Source organism: Salvelinus alpinus, chromosome 37 (assembly GCF_045679555.1).
Source record: "Salvelinus alpinus chromosome 37, SLU_Salpinus.1, whole genome shotgun sequence".
Lineage (NCBI taxonomy): Eukaryota > Metazoa > Chordata > Actinopteri > Salmoniformes > Salmonidae > Salvelinus > Salvelinus alpinus.
Window position 1 is genome coordinate 16,346,873 of NC_092122.1, and position 18,323 is coordinate 16,365,195.

Sequence of the window (18,323 nt, forward strand, 5' to 3'; positions counted from 1 at the left end):
TGTGAAATCATTATTCCATTCTACCCAAGGAGAGGGAGTGAGAAATAGACAGTGAAAAAGAGCGAAAGAGAAAAAAGAGCGAGAGTCGAGAGAAGCACTGACGGATCGACTCACGATCGTTGTCGTGGACGATCTGAAAGTTCTTGACAGAAGCCTGTGTGACGCGGCCGTGGAAATTGAGCACGTAGGACTGGGTGTCGTCGTTCCACACGGGGGCCTTGTTGTGCAGCTCGATCAGGTTCTCCACTGAGTGGTTCTGCCACTTACTTAGAAGGCTGTCCTGCTCCTGGAAACACACAGACAACGGGGTTGTATTCATTAGGCACTAAACAGAAGAAATAGGACTGAAACAGGGAGTGACAACCTTGACTTACCCAATAAGAACGCTCTATTTAGTTTTCCGTTGCGTGCCCTAATGAATACGACCCAGACATCCAAACCATCTGATCTGACGTCACTCCCCAGTGACCACATCTCACAGCCCTTAGTGGGTTAGCCTCAGTTTCCATTACATGATGTTGACTTCATTATTCAGATTGTGCTAAATGATTTTCTATTTCAAGATGTAAGAATGCCAGAGTCTTAAATCAATCATGCCCTCTGACACGCCCCTCTCTCTTACTGTGCATAACAAGTACAGTGACTACAAATGTTAGAAGAAGTGATTGGAGTTGTACAGTCCCATGGGGCTGATACATACACTGTTTGGACGGACGGGGACCCTCTCAAAGTTCATGTTCATGCCTGGGATGATGACGGTCATCTTGCGGGGACCTTTGAACCCCAGAACGTTGGTCTCCTGCAGAGAGAACACAGGAGATCAGAATGTCACAGAATATCACACAACCTTACAGGTTCAATAATATTAATGTGTGTGTGTGTGTGCACTCACATAGCAGATGGCTGCGAGTTCCTGTCGTGTGTTGCTCTCCTCCAGCAGAGCTCCAGGGTTCTTACAGGGGTTGGTGCCTTGGTCATACACCGTGAACTTGGTCCCCATCAGGTTAGACCTGCAGGATGACCAGACCAATCACATTAGAGTCTACAATGACCCTCCAGCACTCACAATCCCACTTCCCACCCAATAGGGTTATCAGATGCAGCCGAGGGCTCAAAACAATATGGAAATTGTTCATCAGCAAAGATTTAGAATTATATTTAGAGTTGTGAGACGAGTGAGATATGGTCCTACCTCAGTTTCCCCATGAAGCTCTCTCCCTCGCGTGACAGGTCCGTGGCGTCCACTGAGATCAGGTAGTTGGACGTCTTGCTCTTTTTCCTCTTCCTCCCAGCCAGAAGAAACTGCTGGGTGAAACAAAGAGAGTAAACTCAGGGTGAGAGGGAAACTCACAAACCATCATTTTAATCACCGCAATCAAAACAGGTGTTACTTGTACTTTATATTCTCATACCATTTCAAATGTAGCTATTGAGGAAAATAAAATTAAACAGGCCTGTGAAATAAGATGATAAAAGAAACCCATCTAAGTCTTGTCTCCATGTTAATCCACCATGACAGGGTGTGAGGTCAAATGTACCTTCCTGCCGTCCTCTCTCTCCATGTGCATAAAGTAGGTGGGGTACAGGCCGCGGTCCATTCCCTTCTTGTCCCGGGATATGCGGCACTTGACGGTGATGCCACGGGGGGCGGGACGCACCACAAACTCCTCCAGGTTGTCCACTTCGATCAGGGCGCTCTCCGCCGTGGGCGACCCCGGTGTCACGTACTCCTGTGAGGGGGGGAACACACTGCTACATCACAAAACATACCGGCCAATCGCTGTTATAAAGGAGATATGGTCCAGGAGTAGGGGAGACAACATTCATCTGCCATCTTGTTGTTTCAGTGTCTTCAAGTGACAAGTTGATTTGCCATGTGTAATGAACACATTAGACATCTCACAAGCCATAGCCACATAGCTATGTGTGTGCTCCTAATGATATGACAGGACAGAGACAGCTATATGGTTGGACTCACTGTGTTGGACTTTGTGCTGGAGGCAGACGCAGGCCGGGTTGACTCTGGGTTGGGGGACAGCGAGCGTGTCCGGTCTTCGTCACCGTGTTCCTCATCCTCACTGGCCACTTCGTAGTTCATACTGCCTGACAGACCTGGTCATGGGAGAAAGAGTGCACTATGGGAGATGTGGCCTACAGCTTACACTCCATTGGTTGGGATCAGGAGGACCCAGGGTTCTATGCAGACAGGAGAGATCATCCCAGATGCCCAACCAAGCTGAAAACTCCTCCATATCTCCTCAGTAATCCCATAGGTTCTTATTGCCATGACTCAAGAAGGAGAGATTTTTTTCTCCTGGGACCCAAAGTGATTAGCCTGCATGTAATGGATATGGGCAACGTATTTCTTCATTGGTTCCAACTAAGTCATCACTGCAATCGGAAAAGGCCACATATTACAATATGCAGCTAAAACTGCTCTTTGAAATATTTAGTAGGCCCAAAATATTTGAGGAGACAACCTAACCTCAAAACAGCTGGCAGAGGATAGGAAGGAAAGCGGAAGCGAAATAGTGCTGAGTAACTGTTGAGACCCATTGAGGAAGAACTTTTCTGTATAGAACAGACGAGACTACCCAGTAACCAGGTTACGATAGAAGAGACCTGTTATGAACCTCTAGCCATCCCAGCAGCCTTCATTATCCCCAGACACCACTGTTAGTCCACTTCAGAGCCCTATACATTTCCACAATGGAAAGAATACTGTTGAAATACAAGACAATAGATTCTCCATCTTCAGTGTGTTTTATCCATCACTGAGAGCTGGTTTCCTGGACCCAGATTAAGCCTAGTCTTGTACTAAATGCACGTTAAGCATGCTTTTCAGTCCAGGAGTAATCGGTGTCCGCAGAACCGGCCCTGATAGTCCAATGTAAAGGGGTTAGTTAGGCACGAGGGAAAGCAGAAATCCTATTGAGAGATGCCAGCCAGAAAGACCCAGCACGGTGTGGTCAGACAGGCCTCTGTGGGAGCTGCTCTGGACTGGTGTCAGTAATGCTGCTAATTGGATTTACCAGCCGTGACTGGCTGGTGCTGTGGAATATTTTAATGAGAAAGCATTTTTTAGGTGCGAAAGCATAATTCAAAGTGAGAAGGGGGAAAATGTCTGCTCTCAATGTGTTCCATTGTTGATGATACAATAAATATGAAATGTTTTTCTTCGGTGTGTCTTGAGGCCAGAGTATGATATCTAGCACTTTACATCCAATGACTAGGTTATTACCAGTTACTATATAATTCACTGTTGTATCCTCCCTCAGTTTCACCTCTGCTCCATAGAGTTAGTGCTGCAGAGAGAGAGGAAAGGAGGGAGGGAGAGACAGAAACCCAGCAACCTTCACTTCAGCCCTGTCACCATGGGAACGGCAGGCTGCTCTCTACTACCTGACTGGAGTAGTTTCTCCCTGGCAGACAGTGGGCGCTCTGGCCCCTCCTCCAGCCCCTCCTCCGGCCCCTCCTCTGGGCCCTTCTCCACTGCACCAACCAACTGGACCACCCTGTCGTTGGCGGGGTCAGTCAGAGAGGGGGAGGGGCAGAGAGAGATGTCCCACGCCTCTGTAGACAGACACATATGTATTGGCCAACGTGGCTAGAAACAATATGTACACAGTGGTGTTCACTCCATCTAGCCCCAGAGATGTGTCTAAATGTCAGGGTACTGCCAAACATTAAATACAGACCGCAAATGTCAGCTACATTCTAATAGTGACTCAAAGGCATCAATTTAAACAACACACAAAGTTTTGTAAACTGACTGCTTTTACTAAGTCAGCCAAATGTAAAATGTCAAAGCTCAGGTTGTAAAACCAAAACTTGCAACGTGATCATTTCAACCCCTTTCTGTCTCACAGCACATGAAGAACTTGGGAACTCGCTGACCAGTTTTGATTGAATAGCGTCCCCAAGTCAAATCCAAATGGAGGCAGTAGGCTATTACTAATCCTTTGCCGTTTCCATTTCAATTCATTTCCACTGGGAAATAAAAAAGCATGGGCAGCCAGGCAGACAGATACTATCTAAAGGCACCTGAGGACAGGCTGGATCTCAGTAGCACTAAGCAGACCAGACATTCATTCATGATGAACGTTTGCATTATTGAGAGGGGAGTGTCACCTGCCCTCTTGTTGCTGTCCATGAGAAGATCCTTAAAAACTGAGGCTAATGCAGTAATATGCTGCCCTTAATCTGGGTCTCAGGTTCAACTAGGTAATACATCTCTCTCCCGGATATAGACCTGGCTATCTTAATTTAGCTTGTCATTTAGCACAGTAACAGTACAGAAGGATATTGAATTAGTCTCAGGAAATGAAAGAGACTTCAACACTCTTCGTGGACCAGCCAGAAGGAGGGGAGGTGAGGTGGCATAAATAGGTACTGTGGTAGGTGGATGCTACTCTTGCCCTTTACACATGATAAAATGATCAAATTCTCACTGTGTCACGATCAACCTCGCCCTCCGCCGTCTCTCTAACTGCACACTGCAGCACAACAGCCCTGGTAGGAGAAAGTATCCCAGAGCAGGGAAAAGGTTTTAGCACTGCGCAATGGCTTTTAATGAGGGTAACTGAAAGGACAGCAGCAACAGCTGCAACAATAAACCACAACCTTCACAGTTCTTGAGACTGTCCCTGAACAACGATGTTGACCTGATACGCTCCCATTTCTCATCTGTCCTCCTTTGCCTCTCACGACTACAAAGTGCCTCTACCAGCCCAGAGGTGTGAAAGAGACACTTATATTGAGTGCCCTGTCGGTGTAGCCGTGAGGCCCGCCAGAGCAGCAGACGGGATGTGATCTCTGAAGCTGCTTGGTATTCGTGTGCTGAGGCGACCCAGAGGATTTATCAGGGTAGATGACGATGAGGATATAAATGACTGACTCGCATGTGTACACACTCTCCTAGGTCTTCTGTCTATAGCACTACTGCGTATGAGACATTGTCTGTGCTGTGTAGGTCATAGGGCTAGGACTATTTCCTGGTCACATGGTCTGACCATAACTAGGCCCCGGTGTATTTCCTGGTCACATGGTTTGACCATAACTACGACCCGGTGTATTTCCTGGTCACATGGTTTGACCATAACTACGACCCGGAGTGTTTCCTGGTCACATGGTCTGACCATAACTAGGCCACGGTGTATTTCCTGGTCACATGGTTTGACCATAACTAGGCCCCGGAGTATTTCCTGGTCACATGGTTTGACCATAACTAGGCCCCGGAGTGTTTCCTGGTCACATGGTCTGACCATTACTAGGTCCCGGAGTATTTCCTGGTCAGGTAAGGTGTTCAGGAAACCCCCCAGCCTTACCTACTGACAGAACTCTTTATAACACTGTACTTTAATACTCCAACCTTCTGTCCAAACTGGCTGTCCTGACTCCCTAACCCCCTTCTCAAGCCCCCCACGGCTCACCTCGTTTCTGCAGCAGCTCGTGGATGTCCGTCTTGGCCTCCAGCAGAGTCTCCGTGTCCCCGTCCCGGTCAGGCTCCTCGGCGAGGGGAGACTGGTGCAGCGGCTGGGACAGGGACAGGGGCTGGGACTTGCTCACCGACAGAATCTGGATCTTGGCGCCCAGGTCTGGGGCCTCAGAGCCCATGAAGGCAGCAGGGCCGTCGATACCTGCAGGGTGGGGCGCATTCACAGATGTTTTTTGAATTATGTTAATGACTTTGTCCTCTGTCTGTGTGTTTGAACATCCAGCTGTTTACTTCTCCAAGAGCTGTTCTGTATTCCTGTATTTCTATCTGTGCTTCCCGAAGGTGATTTGATTTGTACCTACTCCTTATTACTTAGCCGTCTGCTTGCAGCTGCGTTTCTCTGTAGAACCTCTCCTCTATGTTCATGTCAGAGCTTAGCCTTGTGCTATGGAGTGATATGCACTGAGCAAGTGGCCCTTTTCTTGCCTGGGAGTCTGAATGCTGCTCTGCCTCTCTGAATGTGACTCTCTCCTCCCCATCTGAAGGCCCCTCTGGGCATCAGAGAGAACAGCTTCCTGGGTGTCTCCTCCACTACCTTGAACAGTCGCTTCTCCACATGTCCCAAGACTAAGGGAGGCGTTGTTAGACACACGCGCGAGCGCACACACACACACACACACACACACACACACACACACACACACACACACACACACACACACACACACACACACACACACACACACACACACACACACACACACACACACACACACACACACACACACACACACACACACACACACACCTCAACATTTTAGTTTCCTGATTGTTTGTAGGAACATTGTATTGTATCCCAGTATGTGAGATACTAAAATATATTGCATGCCAATGTACAGGTGATTGGTATCAGAAGTGGGATGCACCAATGTTTATGATCCTATTCTATATAAGCACTTTTTCTCTAGTCTTGTATTTCCTGACTGGTCTCCTTTACCTCGATCTGGAAGGCCACTCTGCTCCTCCAGAGTGAACTCCATGACTGGCCCTCTCCCTGCTTTCCTGGGCAACATGGGGCCTGGCCCCACCTTCTCCCACCACTCCCTCTCACTGTCCTCACCTGATGTACTGCCCTCACTCTGGACTGGAAAGCAAATTGATCATAAAAGTATTCTTCTTCACAGCCAACACCAACAACTGTCTATCTCTTGACTGTAGACTGGGGTTCAATCGCTCAGCACTGATCCTGATCCTGCTTCCTCAGACCCATTATTTTATCCCGATCGTGCGAGCTGACCCCGGAAAAACTAGCTAATACAGTAGCTAACCCCAAGAACCAAGGCTCACCGTCCATGATGACATCGCTGGTGATGCTGAGGCGTGACTCCACCAGCGGGGCCTGCTCCTCACTGCGCCGAGGCCTGGAGCGCCTGGGCCGGGCCTCTGGGTTGGGCTGCACCATCAGAGGCTCCTGCCGCTTCCGCCGCTGCTTCTGCTCCAACAGCGCCCTCTTTGGACGGGAGGGGAATTACGACAGTGAGAGTTTACCATGCAAATATTGTCTGTTCGGCCCTCCCTCCCTGCCCCAGACTGACAGCTGGACTGACAGCTGGTGATAAGGCTCTAGTGATCCTCTCTCTCTGGACCCTACCTGTATTTGTCCAGGTATACCTGGCCTCTCTTCCCCACAGTCCATGAGGACACCATCCCTTTCCCTCATTAAAACACTCTTTAATCATAGAGGTCTGACTGCTATGTAATGCGTACCTGTAGACTGTGTACTTCCAGTCATTACTCAAACACTAGTTAGCATTGGCTGGCGAAACTACGTCTAACTTCCTTCCTACTGGATGCAGAGACATAAAACTGGTATCCACGAGTTCATCTGACTCTGGGGAAGAATTACTTTATGATGACTTCCTCATCCTCAAGCCAGACACTAATCTATATTCAACCTTATACAGACAGCCGTAGACCTTTTCCAGATCATTCAAAATGCTGAGAACCAGACAATCAGTAACGACTCTGTCCTTATGGCCCCTTATGGCCCTGAATTGACACTTTGTGGTGGTGGTGTTGTTTTGAAAAACAGTGCTCTCAGCGTTATCTGAAGCAATACGACAAAACAAATGAGCAAAAAAACTCATTATCGTGGCTTGCCAGCTTCGTTTCAGGGGTGTCAAACAAGATGCATGTTCCTATGGTAACCGTGTCAGAGTGTCCTTGATAGACTCCACATTCTTTGTTGTTGTCTTTCACCACTCCCACTGTTGTTGGGGGAGAGGACAGAACATGATGGCCATTCAATGTGAATCTCAAGATGGAACCCCAGATGGCTTTGTAAACAACACACACAAGCGTCATGACCCGACCTGGCAAATCATTTAGCCACAGTAAAATGTCATCTTTTCTTCCTTCGGTATCTTTGACACTAAATTGGAAGGCAGAATAAGCAACTCGCATAGAAACAGGACAGGTGAGGTAAGGTTGGCTAGGCTATATTTATCTCATAGTAAAGGTCACAGAATAATGGACCTTTGTATCCTAGCAATACCACTTGAGGAAATGGGACACAAGAGAGTTAGCTACTCAGTGAAGGAACCTTCAGCAACAAATCCATTGAAATCAATTTAGAAACACCTTTTACATGGGTCATGGACAAGTAAGCCTAGACTGTTGTAAAATATGCTGTGAGAAAAAAAGTAACAGAGTGCTTCACATACAGTGCAAACAATTCAAACTACTTTAGTAAACCTAGAGTTGGAAATGCTGCTTCCTGTGGAACCGTATAACTCTGTGCTGTGCTGGCTGAGGCTCTGTTCAGTAAGGGGACAGAGAGACTGGGGACAGGGGACAGTGACAAGGCAGTGGGATCATTAGAGCTGACATTGTCACAGCCATCACAAACGCTCTGGGAAACTAGGGACAACAGCGACGAGGGTTGGCCCCCTTTAGATTTCTGGCTAAACAATACACAGCACAATGTCTCTATGAATATAAAAAAAGCTTCACACTAGAGAAATTGTCAATTTCCATGAATTATGGTGACATTCATCAGTTGGCCCTGCAGTCCTGGTCTCTGGTCAAAGCAGGCGATGGGTTACGTAACTGCCTCAATTAGTGGGGAGCATCAAAACAACAAGCGGTGTTTAGTGACGAACTGGGCTGGAAAGAGACGAGAGGTCCTTGTCTCTCTGAAGCCTCATTGGGCTGATTAACCACCACTGCAGAAAGGTTTTATTACTCAGGGCTAACGCAACACACACATTCAGGGCCAATGCAACACAGGCGCACACACACAAAAGCACAGACACGCACGCTCGTACCTACACACACACACGCATGCTCGTGCACACACACACTATCATGGCCTGCTTCTATTTGACACCTGAATCTCAAGGTGCACCTGAAAAATTATATTCATTAAATACCCAGACTTTGTCTTTGATTAAAATGAAAATAAGACCAGATGAAGGGCCTCTGGGAGCTTAATGGTTTCAGCTTGGAGTCTGATGGTTTACATTTCAAACAGGCTTTGTTTTAAAGGGACACTTTGGGCTTTTGGCAATGAAGCCCTTTATTTACTTCCCCAGAGTCAGATTAACTCATAAATAGCATTTTTATGCCTCTGCATCCAGTATGAAGGATGTCAGAGGTAGTTTCGCGAGCCAATGCTAACTAGCGTTATCCCAATGACTGGACGTCCATGGCATCTACTAGCATGCTAGCAATTACCATAAACTTCCAGTCATTGCGTTAACACTAGTTATCAATTGCGATAACGCTAGATAGCAACTTCCTTCAAACTGCACGTAGAGACATACAAATGGTATCCACAAGTTTATCTGACTCTGGGGAAGTAGATAAAATCCTAAAGTATCCCTTTAAGAGGGGAACAGGGCTCGCCTCTTCGTTTTCTTCTAAGGCTAAAAATAGCAGACAAATGAATAAAACATCTGAATGGATTATCATAATGAAACAGACTGTTAATTTGGACACAGGATACAGATTCCATGTAAACAAGAAACAAAAGCCCCACAATGCTTCACAATGAGATCCTATTTAAAAATGTTATCAAGAGCCACACATCTGACCCAGGATCTGATTCAACTTTGAAACTCTTTTGTCTAGTTTTTTTCTTCGTCTTCCCTCTTTGCTCTGGCACGCAGTCGTCTTCCTGTGTAAACTGGCACGCAGTCGTCTTCCTGTGTAAACTGGCTAGCAGTCGTCTTCCTGTGTAAACTGGCTAGCAGTCGTCTTCCTGTGTAAACTGGCTAGCAGTCGTCTTCCTGTGTAAACTGGCTAGCAGTCTTCTTCCTGTGTAAACTGGCTAGCAGTCTTCTTCCTGTGTAAACTGGCTAGCAGTCGTCTTCCTGTGTAAACTGGCTAGCAGTACTCTTCCTGTGTAAACTGGCTAGCAGTCGTCTTCCTGTGTAAACTGGCTAGCAGTCGTCTTCCTGTGTAAACTGGCTAGCAGTACTCTTCCTGTGTAAACTGGCTAGCAGTCGTCTTCCTGTGTAAACTGGCCAGCAGTAGTCTTCCTGTGTAAACTGGCTAGCAGTACTCTTCCTGTGTAAACTGGCTAGCAGTCGTCTTCCTGTGTAAACTGGATAGCAGTCGTCGTCCTGTGTAGACTGGCTAGCAGTAGTCATCCTGTGTAAACTGTCTGGGAAATGCTAGCCATATTTGTGTAATCTGTTTTTCTCTCACTAAGATGCTATTGCTGCTGGAATCTTAGCAATGGCCACTCCTGGACTTAACTCATAATAGCGTTTTTACAGAACGGTTACCTCACAAGAACTGACAGCTGTAGAGCAGACACTGAACTGTCTCACTCGCTGACAGAACTCATCAGCGGCAACGACACTTCACTTCACTGAATTAACTCTATCCAAACTGAACAGAACTCAAACCTAGTTTCTAGCTTGCTTGGACTACACTCTTAGCACCTTTTTTTCTATCTAGAACGTTGAACAGTTATACAGCTGTCCCCATAGGAGAACCCTTTAAATAACCCTTTTCGGTTCCAGGTAGAACCCATTGGGTTCCAGGTATAGAAGGAACCTTTTTGGTATAGAAGGAACCCTTTCTACAGAGGGTTCTACATGGAACACAAAAGGTTTCTACCTGTAACCAAAAACGGATTATCCTATGGAGACAGCCGAAGAACCCTTTTGGAACCGTTTTTTCTAAGAGTGTATAACCAGAACATAGAGTATGGCTGAAAAATGAGCAATATTTAGGCTACTCATTGTTCAACTATGTGCATTTTCAAACAGTAACATAAAGAGTTTATATAATCTGTTGAATAGGCTATTTGTTCCCAGTACACCACCATTACACAGATCATACCACTAAATGATTAAATATCAGATTCTTTTTTTTTTACTGGAGAAAAGAACGTAGGCTACTAGAAACAAAACTGCCCTACAATTAAAACAATCCATTGTATTATTGTCAATTTAAACAAAAGACTTCAGAGGATAGGATATGAGGAAAGGATATGACTCAATACACTGTTTCATTCACCATCCTGAGGCTGTGGGAGCAAGACATTGTACAGGCCTAAAACAAAACACAGGAGGCTAATGAAAATAGCAGACTAGGAGATATCCCACATCCACGGAAGTGTGTCCCACCAGAGACAGGCTATAACAATGATATCACCAGGATGAGCTGAAATCAAATGCTCGCACACATGCACAGTACACACACGCAAGCACGTACATATGCAAACACACACACACACCAAAATATACACACGCAAGCATGTACCTGTGCACACACAACTTCCCATGTTACTCTCAGATCAAAATAGTCAACCATAAATGACATAAACAGAACAGAGAATAAGAGGTGCTGACCCACCCTGTCCATTAGTGTCCGGAGTGAGACAGAGAGTAAAAGTGAAGTGCAGAAGTTTCTCTGTGGAGCTCAGGGTTCCATGCTCTGTGAGACCCCGTCACGTCTAAACTCTCCCCCACCGAGCAGCACTCGTGCCGGGCATGCCTCTGACTCCCTGCCCCCCTCTACATCAGGCTTTCAGATCAGACAACTAACACGTGGATAACCACGCAACACCAGCTTCCCTCTCACTCTGAGTCCATGTCTCCTCCTCAGCCTGTGAGAAAGTGTGAGTGAGAGAGAACTAGAGTGTATGTGCGTGTGTCTGGGTGGTCACTGTCACTAACTGAATCAGCGGTGTTACTCACCCCGGGGCAGAGTGGGGAAGAGAGAGAGAATGAGTGAGATGGAGAAAGGGAGGGAGGGGGATAGAGGTGCTGCAAGTGTCTGTGTTTGTGTGTGGGTTGGTTTTTCTATCCTTGTGAGAACCTAAAATCCCCAAAAGTCCCCACAAGGATAGTAAAACAAGGAAGATTCTCCCTTGTGGGGACATTTCCCACGTCCTCATGAGGACAAAGGCTATTTTAAGCGTAGGGGTTAGGTTTAGAGTTCGGGTTAGAATTAAGGTTACGGTAAGGTGTTAGTGGTTTGGATTAGGTTTAGCGTTACAAACTTTAGAAGCCTTTTTAAAACTCAAATACACTACAAGTGTACATTTCCTGCTTTACAGGAAAATTCTCAGCAACAAAAGCAACAAATTCACATCCTACATATGTAGGCATACAGCGCACTACACAGACTGTCTACTGAAACCTTTCTACGGTTGTTTCCTACATAGTGCACTACTTCGTCAGTGCACTACTTCTGACCAGAGCCTATGTAGGGAACAGGGTTCCATTTGGGACGCAGCCATCGAGTCAGTCTATGTGCCTACCAATCATCTCATCCATCTTTTACTCCATTGTGTGACTGTTGCTTAAGGCTGGTTTCTTAAACCAAATCAGTCCGTTTCACTTTAAAGCAGCGTGGGTGGTGATAAGGATACTGCAGGCAGGAGGGATTGTAAGGAACAATCATCAGACACGCAGACCAGGAAGAGCTGTTCGCTGAGAAAGGAGCAGATTGGTGCTTTATCTCTACAATGAGTGCTAAAACAATTCACTTCCGGAAAAATACGTTTCTTTCTGCTAATTGGACAAATTGTACTTCCTTCGAAAATAAAAGAGTTCAAAGACACCCTGTTTTCCCTCTGTTTCATAACAATCAGCCTCACTGTGCTGATGGTCGGAAATACAAATGCTATTACAAAGCCAACTAAATTCATAGCCTGAGTGACACCGGTGGGAGAAAACCAGGTCATTTGTACACTCGCTGCCAGTCAAATGTTCAAGCTTGACAGGCTCACAGCTCTAAACATGGACTGAGACCTCAAAAACAATTCTGACAAAACATGAAAAGACACCAAAAACAACCAAAACATCAAACGCAAAATGCCTCTAGATATATAAGATATGGACTAGTCTGGTCATTTCTGCATCATAAATAGAATACTCATGACATATACCCTGAACAAGTCTATGGGAGCTGTAATGTCTATATAGGAGCTGTAATGTCTATAGAGTGGCTATGATGTTCAACAGGTGCTGTATGTGGCATAACTAGTTTAATGTGTTTAATAAAGTTAGTCATTACCTGCTTTTCCAGCTTCTGCTGCCTGAGGCTGGTGCTGTCATCATCAAGGGCACTGAGAAGAGACAAAAGACAAAATGGTTACTATCCACTCATAACTCATATCTGACTGAGACATAATACAAGTGGTTCTGTGGTTAATACCAATCTGTTATCTGAGTCTCATCTCTTATCTGTTATATTTCCAATAGGAAACAATTTGCTACAGTGGTCAAGAATGAATGCACCCCTGATCGAGGTTGGGTGGTATGCAGATTTTCATACCGTTTCTGTACCATACCGGGGTATTTGGTATTACCGGAAGTGCACACAAGGGGCCTTATTTCATTTAGAAAAAGGTATTGAAAATCATAGCATCGGTATATCTACAGTTGAAGTTGGAAGTTTACATACACCTTAGCCAAAAACATTTCAACTCAGTTTTTCACAATTACTGACGTTTGATCCTCGTAAAAAAAAAAACTGTCTTAGGTCAGTTAGGATCACCACATTATTTTAAGAATGTGAAATGTCAGAATAAGAGTAGAGAGAAGGATTTATTTCAGCTTTTATTTATTTCATCACATTCCCAGTGGGTCAGAAGTTTACATTCACTCAATTAGTATTTGATAGCATTGCCTTTAAATTGTTTAACTAGGGTCAAACACTTCAGATAGCCTTCCACAAGCTTCCCACAATAAGTTGGGAAGCTTAATTTTGGCCCATTCCGCCTGACAGAGCTGGTGTAACTGAGTCAGGTTTGTAGGCCTTCTTGCTCACACATGCTTTCTCAGTTCTGCCCACAAATTTTCTATAGGACTGAGGTCAGGGCTTTGTGATGGCCACTCCAATACTTTGACTTTGTTGTCCTTAAGCCATTTTGCCACAACTTTGGAAGTATGCTTGGTGTCATTGTCCATTTGGAAGACCTATTTGCGACCAACCTTTAACTTCCTGACTGATGTCTTGAGATGTTGCTTCAATATATCCACATCATTTTCTCCCTCATGATGCCATCTATTTTCTGAAGTGCCAAGTTCCTCCACAAAGCACCCCCACAACATGATGCTGCCACCCCCATGCTTCACGGTTGGGATGGTGTTCTTCGGCTTGCAAACGGTCCCCTTTTTCCTCCAAATTTAACGACAGTAATTATGGCCAAACAGTTCTATTTTTGTTTCATCAGACCAGACGACATTTCTCCAAAAAGTACGATCTTTGTCCCCATATGCAGTTGCAAACCGTAGTCTGGCTTCTTTATGGCGGCTTTGGAGCAGTGGCTTCTTCCTTGCTGAGCAGCCTTTCAGGTTGTGTCGATATAGGACTTGTTTTACTGTGGATATAGATACTTTTGTACCTGTTTCTTCCAGCATATTCACATGGTCCTTTGCTGTTGTTCTGGGATTGATTTGCACTTTTCGCATCAAAGTACGTTCATCTCTAGGAGACAGAACGTGTCTCCTTCCTGAGCGGTATGACAGCTGTGTGGTCCCATGGTGTTTATACTTGCATACTATTGTTTGTACAGATGAATGTGGTACCTGCAGGCGTTTGGAAATTGCTCCCAAGGATGAACCAGACTTGTGGAGGTCTACAATTTTTTTCTGAGGTCTTGGCTGATTTCTTTTGATTTTCCCATGATGTCAAGCATAGAGGCACTGAATTTGAAGGTAGGCTTTGAAATACATCCACAGGTACGCCTCCAGTTGACTCAAATTATGTCAATTAGCCTATCAGAAGCTTTTAAGGCCATGACATAATTTTATGGAACTTTCCAAGCTGTTTAAAGGCACAGTCAACTTAGTGTATGTAAACTTCTGACCCACTGGAATTGTGATACAGTGAATTATAAATGAAATAATCTGTCTGTAAACAATTGTTAGAAAAATTACTTGTGTCAGGCACAAAGTAGATGTCCTAACCGACTTGCCAAAAGTATAGTTTGTTAACAAGAAATGTGTGGAGTGGTTGAAAAACGAGTTTTAATAACTCCAACCTAAGTGTATGTAAAATTCTGACTTCAACTGTAAATACCCCGGTATATGGTATATTGCCCAAGCCTACCCTGTTGTCACTTACATCAATGACACTAATGAATTTCAATGGAATTCCACCAGGGGGCATTGCTGCTGTGAATAATAACTGCGGACAATGCACTGAAATCTCCTGGCAGAGCTAGAATTGAACGTTATCAAGGTGTTCGCTTGAAAAAGCAGTGTCACTGCTGCGCATAACTAAGACTGTCATACAGGATTACTGTCATATCTTAGGCTAGAACTGTTTGAGCTTAGCCTGACTGCATGATCTGCACACTGTAAAAAAACATGTAGTTGTTAATAAATATCATTTTGTCCATTAGTTGTTCATGACCACGTAGGCTAACTTGACCGAGAAAAGCTTAGGGGTCAAGCTACAAAACTCCTCACTTTCCTGGTGAGGTCAAAAATGATACTGTATCAGGACTGTATAACGCAATAGAACAACGCATCAGACAGCAGCACTACTGTGCTACAAAGCAACAGCAAGTCTAGATCTAAAACACAGTTCTCCATAGAGTCCTGTCTCTGGCCGTCAGAGTGGTGGCTGTTGTTTGGGACTACTTTTCCTGGACTCCTGTGAAAAGGCCTGCTGGGTACATGTTGCTAAGCTACAGTGGAGAATGAGAAGAAGGTGGGAGTAGCAGTGGGAGTCTATTCAGAGACACAGAGCGAGTTAGAGGAACCCACCGCTACTCTACCCAGCCACAGACATAACCTACAAGACACTCTTACTGACAGACATAACCTACAAGACACTCTCACTGACAGACATAACCTACAAGACACTCTTACTGACAGACATAACCTACAAGACACTCTTACTGACAGACATAACCTACAAGACACTCTTACTGACAGACATAACCTACAAGACACTCTCACTGACAGACATAACCTACAAGACACTCTTACTGACAGACATAACCTACAAGACACTCTCACTGACAGACATAACCTACAAGACACTCTCACTGACAGACATAACCTACAAGACACTCTCACTGACAGACATAACCTACAAGACACTCTTACTGACAGACATAACCTACAAGACACTCTTACTGACAGACATAACCTACAAGACACTCTTACTGACAGACATAACCTACAAGACACTCTCACTGACAGACATAACCTACAAGACACTCTTACTGACAGACATAACCTACAAGACACTCTCACTGACAGACATAACCTACAAGACACTCTTACTGACAGACATAACCTACAAGACACTCTCACTGACAGACATAACCTACAAGACACTCTCACTGACAGACATAACCTACAAGACACTCTTACTGACAGACATAACCTACAAGACACTCTTACTGACAGACATAACCTACAAGACACTCTCACTGACAGACATAACCTACAAGACACTCTCACTGACAGACATAACCTACAAGACACTCTTACTGACAGACATAACCTACAAGACACTCTCACTGACAGACATAACCTACAAGACACTCTTACTGACAGACATAACCTACAAGACACTCTTACTGACAGACATAACCTACAAGACACTCTTACTGACAGACATAACCTACAAGACACTCTTACTGACAGACATAACCTACAAGACACTCTTACTGACAGACATAACCTACAAGACACTCTTACTGACAGACATAACCTACAAGACACTCTCACTGACAGACATAACCTACAAGACACTCTTACTAACAGACATAACCTACAAGACACTCTTACTGACAGACATAACCTACAAGACACTCTTACTGACAGACATAACCTACAAGACACTCTTACTGACAGACATAACCTACAAGACACTCTTACTGGCAGACATAACCTACAAGACACTCTTACTGACAGACATAACCTACAAGACACTCTCACTGGCAGACATAACCTACAAGACACTCTCACTGACAGACATAACCTACAAGACACTCTTACTGACAGACATAACCTACAAGACACTCTTACTAAGAGACATAACCTACAAGACACTCTTACTGACAGACATAACCTACAAGACACTCTTACTGACAGACATAACCTACAAGACACTCTCACTGACAGACATAACCTACAAGACACTCTCAGACAGACATAACCTACAAGACACTCTTACTGACAGACATAACCTACAAGACACTCTCACTGACAGACATAACCTACAAGACACTCTCACTGACAGACATAACCTACAAGACACTCTCACTGACAGACATAACCTACAAGACACTCTCACTGACAGACATAACCTACAAGACACTCTCACTGACAGACATAACCTACAAGACACTCTCACTGGCAGACATAACCTACAAGACACTCTTACTGACAGACATAACCTACAAGACACTCTCACTGACAGACATAACCTACAAGACACTCTTACTGACAGACATAACCTACAAGACACTCTCACTGACAGACATAACCTACAAGACACTCTTACTGACAGACATAACCTACAAGACACTCTTACTGACAGACATAACCTACAAGACACTCTTACTGACAGACATAACCTACAAGACACTCTCACTGACAGACATAACCTACAAGACACTCTTACTGACAGACATAACCTACAAGACACTCTTACTGACAGACATAACCTACAAGACACTCTTACTGACAGACATAACCTACAAGACACTCTTACTGACAGACATAACCTACAAGACACTCTTACTGACAGACATAACCTACAAGACACTCTCACTGACAGACATAACCTACAAGACACTCTTACTGACAGACATAACCTACAAGACACTCTCACTGCTAGAACACAGCGTATGTGGGGGGGGGGGGGGGGGGTGATGGAGGGATGTGGGAGATTGTGATGGAGGATGGGGGAGTGTGTGATGGAGGGATGGGGGAGTGTGTGATGGAGGATGGGGGAGTGTGTGATGGAGGGATGGTGGAGTGTGTGATGGAGGATGGGGGGTGTGTGATGGAGGATGGGGGAGTGTGTGATGGAGGATGGTGGAGTGTGTGATGGAGGATGGGGGAGTGTGTGATGGAGGGATGGTGGAGTGTGTGATGGAGGGATGGTGGAGTGTGTGATGGAGGGATGGTGGAGTGTGTGATGGAGGATGGGGGAGTGTGTGATGGAGGATGGTGGAGTGTGTGCTGGAGGATGGGGGAGTGTGTGATGGAGGATGGGGGAGTGTGTGATGGAGGATGGGGGAGTGTGTGATGGAGGATGGGGGAGTGTGTGATGGAGGATGGTGGAGTGTGTGATGGAGGATGGTGGAGTGTGTGATGGAGGATGGGGGAGTGTGTGATGGAGGATGGTTGAAGATTGGGAGGAAAAAAACAAGGTTCTGCCACCACCTGCTGAA

The 18,323-nt window shown here is 45.3% G+C and overlaps 1 protein-coding gene across 6 annotated transcripts in view; it reads right to left on the bottom strand.

Annotated features, from left to right (window-relative positions):
• The window catches only part of LOC139566083 (tubby-related protein 3-like), a 45,310-nt gene that overhangs the window by 2,433 nt on the left and 24,554 nt on the right, over positions 1 to 18,323 (bottom strand). For 3 of the 6 annotated variants that reach the window (XM_071386979.1, XM_071386976.1, XM_071386978.1), the window contains exons 3-12: positions 12,974 to 13,025; positions 6,785 to 6,947; positions 5,433 to 5,639; positions 3,403 to 3,573; positions 1,979 to 2,112; positions 1,539 to 1,730; positions 1,193 to 1,305; positions 893 to 1,010; positions 701 to 799; positions 115 to 286 (exon numbers count right to left, since the gene is read on the bottom strand). In XM_071386979.1, coding sequence (XP_071243080.1) covers positions 115 to 286; positions 701 to 799; positions 893 to 1,010; positions 1,193 to 1,305; positions 1,539 to 1,730; positions 1,979 to 2,112; positions 3,403 to 3,573; positions 5,433 to 5,639; positions 6,785 to 6,947; positions 12,974 to 13,025 — 1,421 coding nt within the window. Of the gene's footprint in view, positions 1 to 114; positions 287 to 700; positions 800 to 892; positions 1,011 to 1,192; positions 1,306 to 1,538; positions 1,731 to 1,978; positions 2,113 to 3,402; positions 3,574 to 5,432; positions 5,640 to 6,784; positions 6,948 to 11,305; positions 11,647 to 12,973; positions 13,026 to 18,323 lie in introns of those variants that run through there. The other 3 variants (XM_071386977.1, XM_071386981.1, XM_071386980.1) reach the window with 3 other exon arrangements.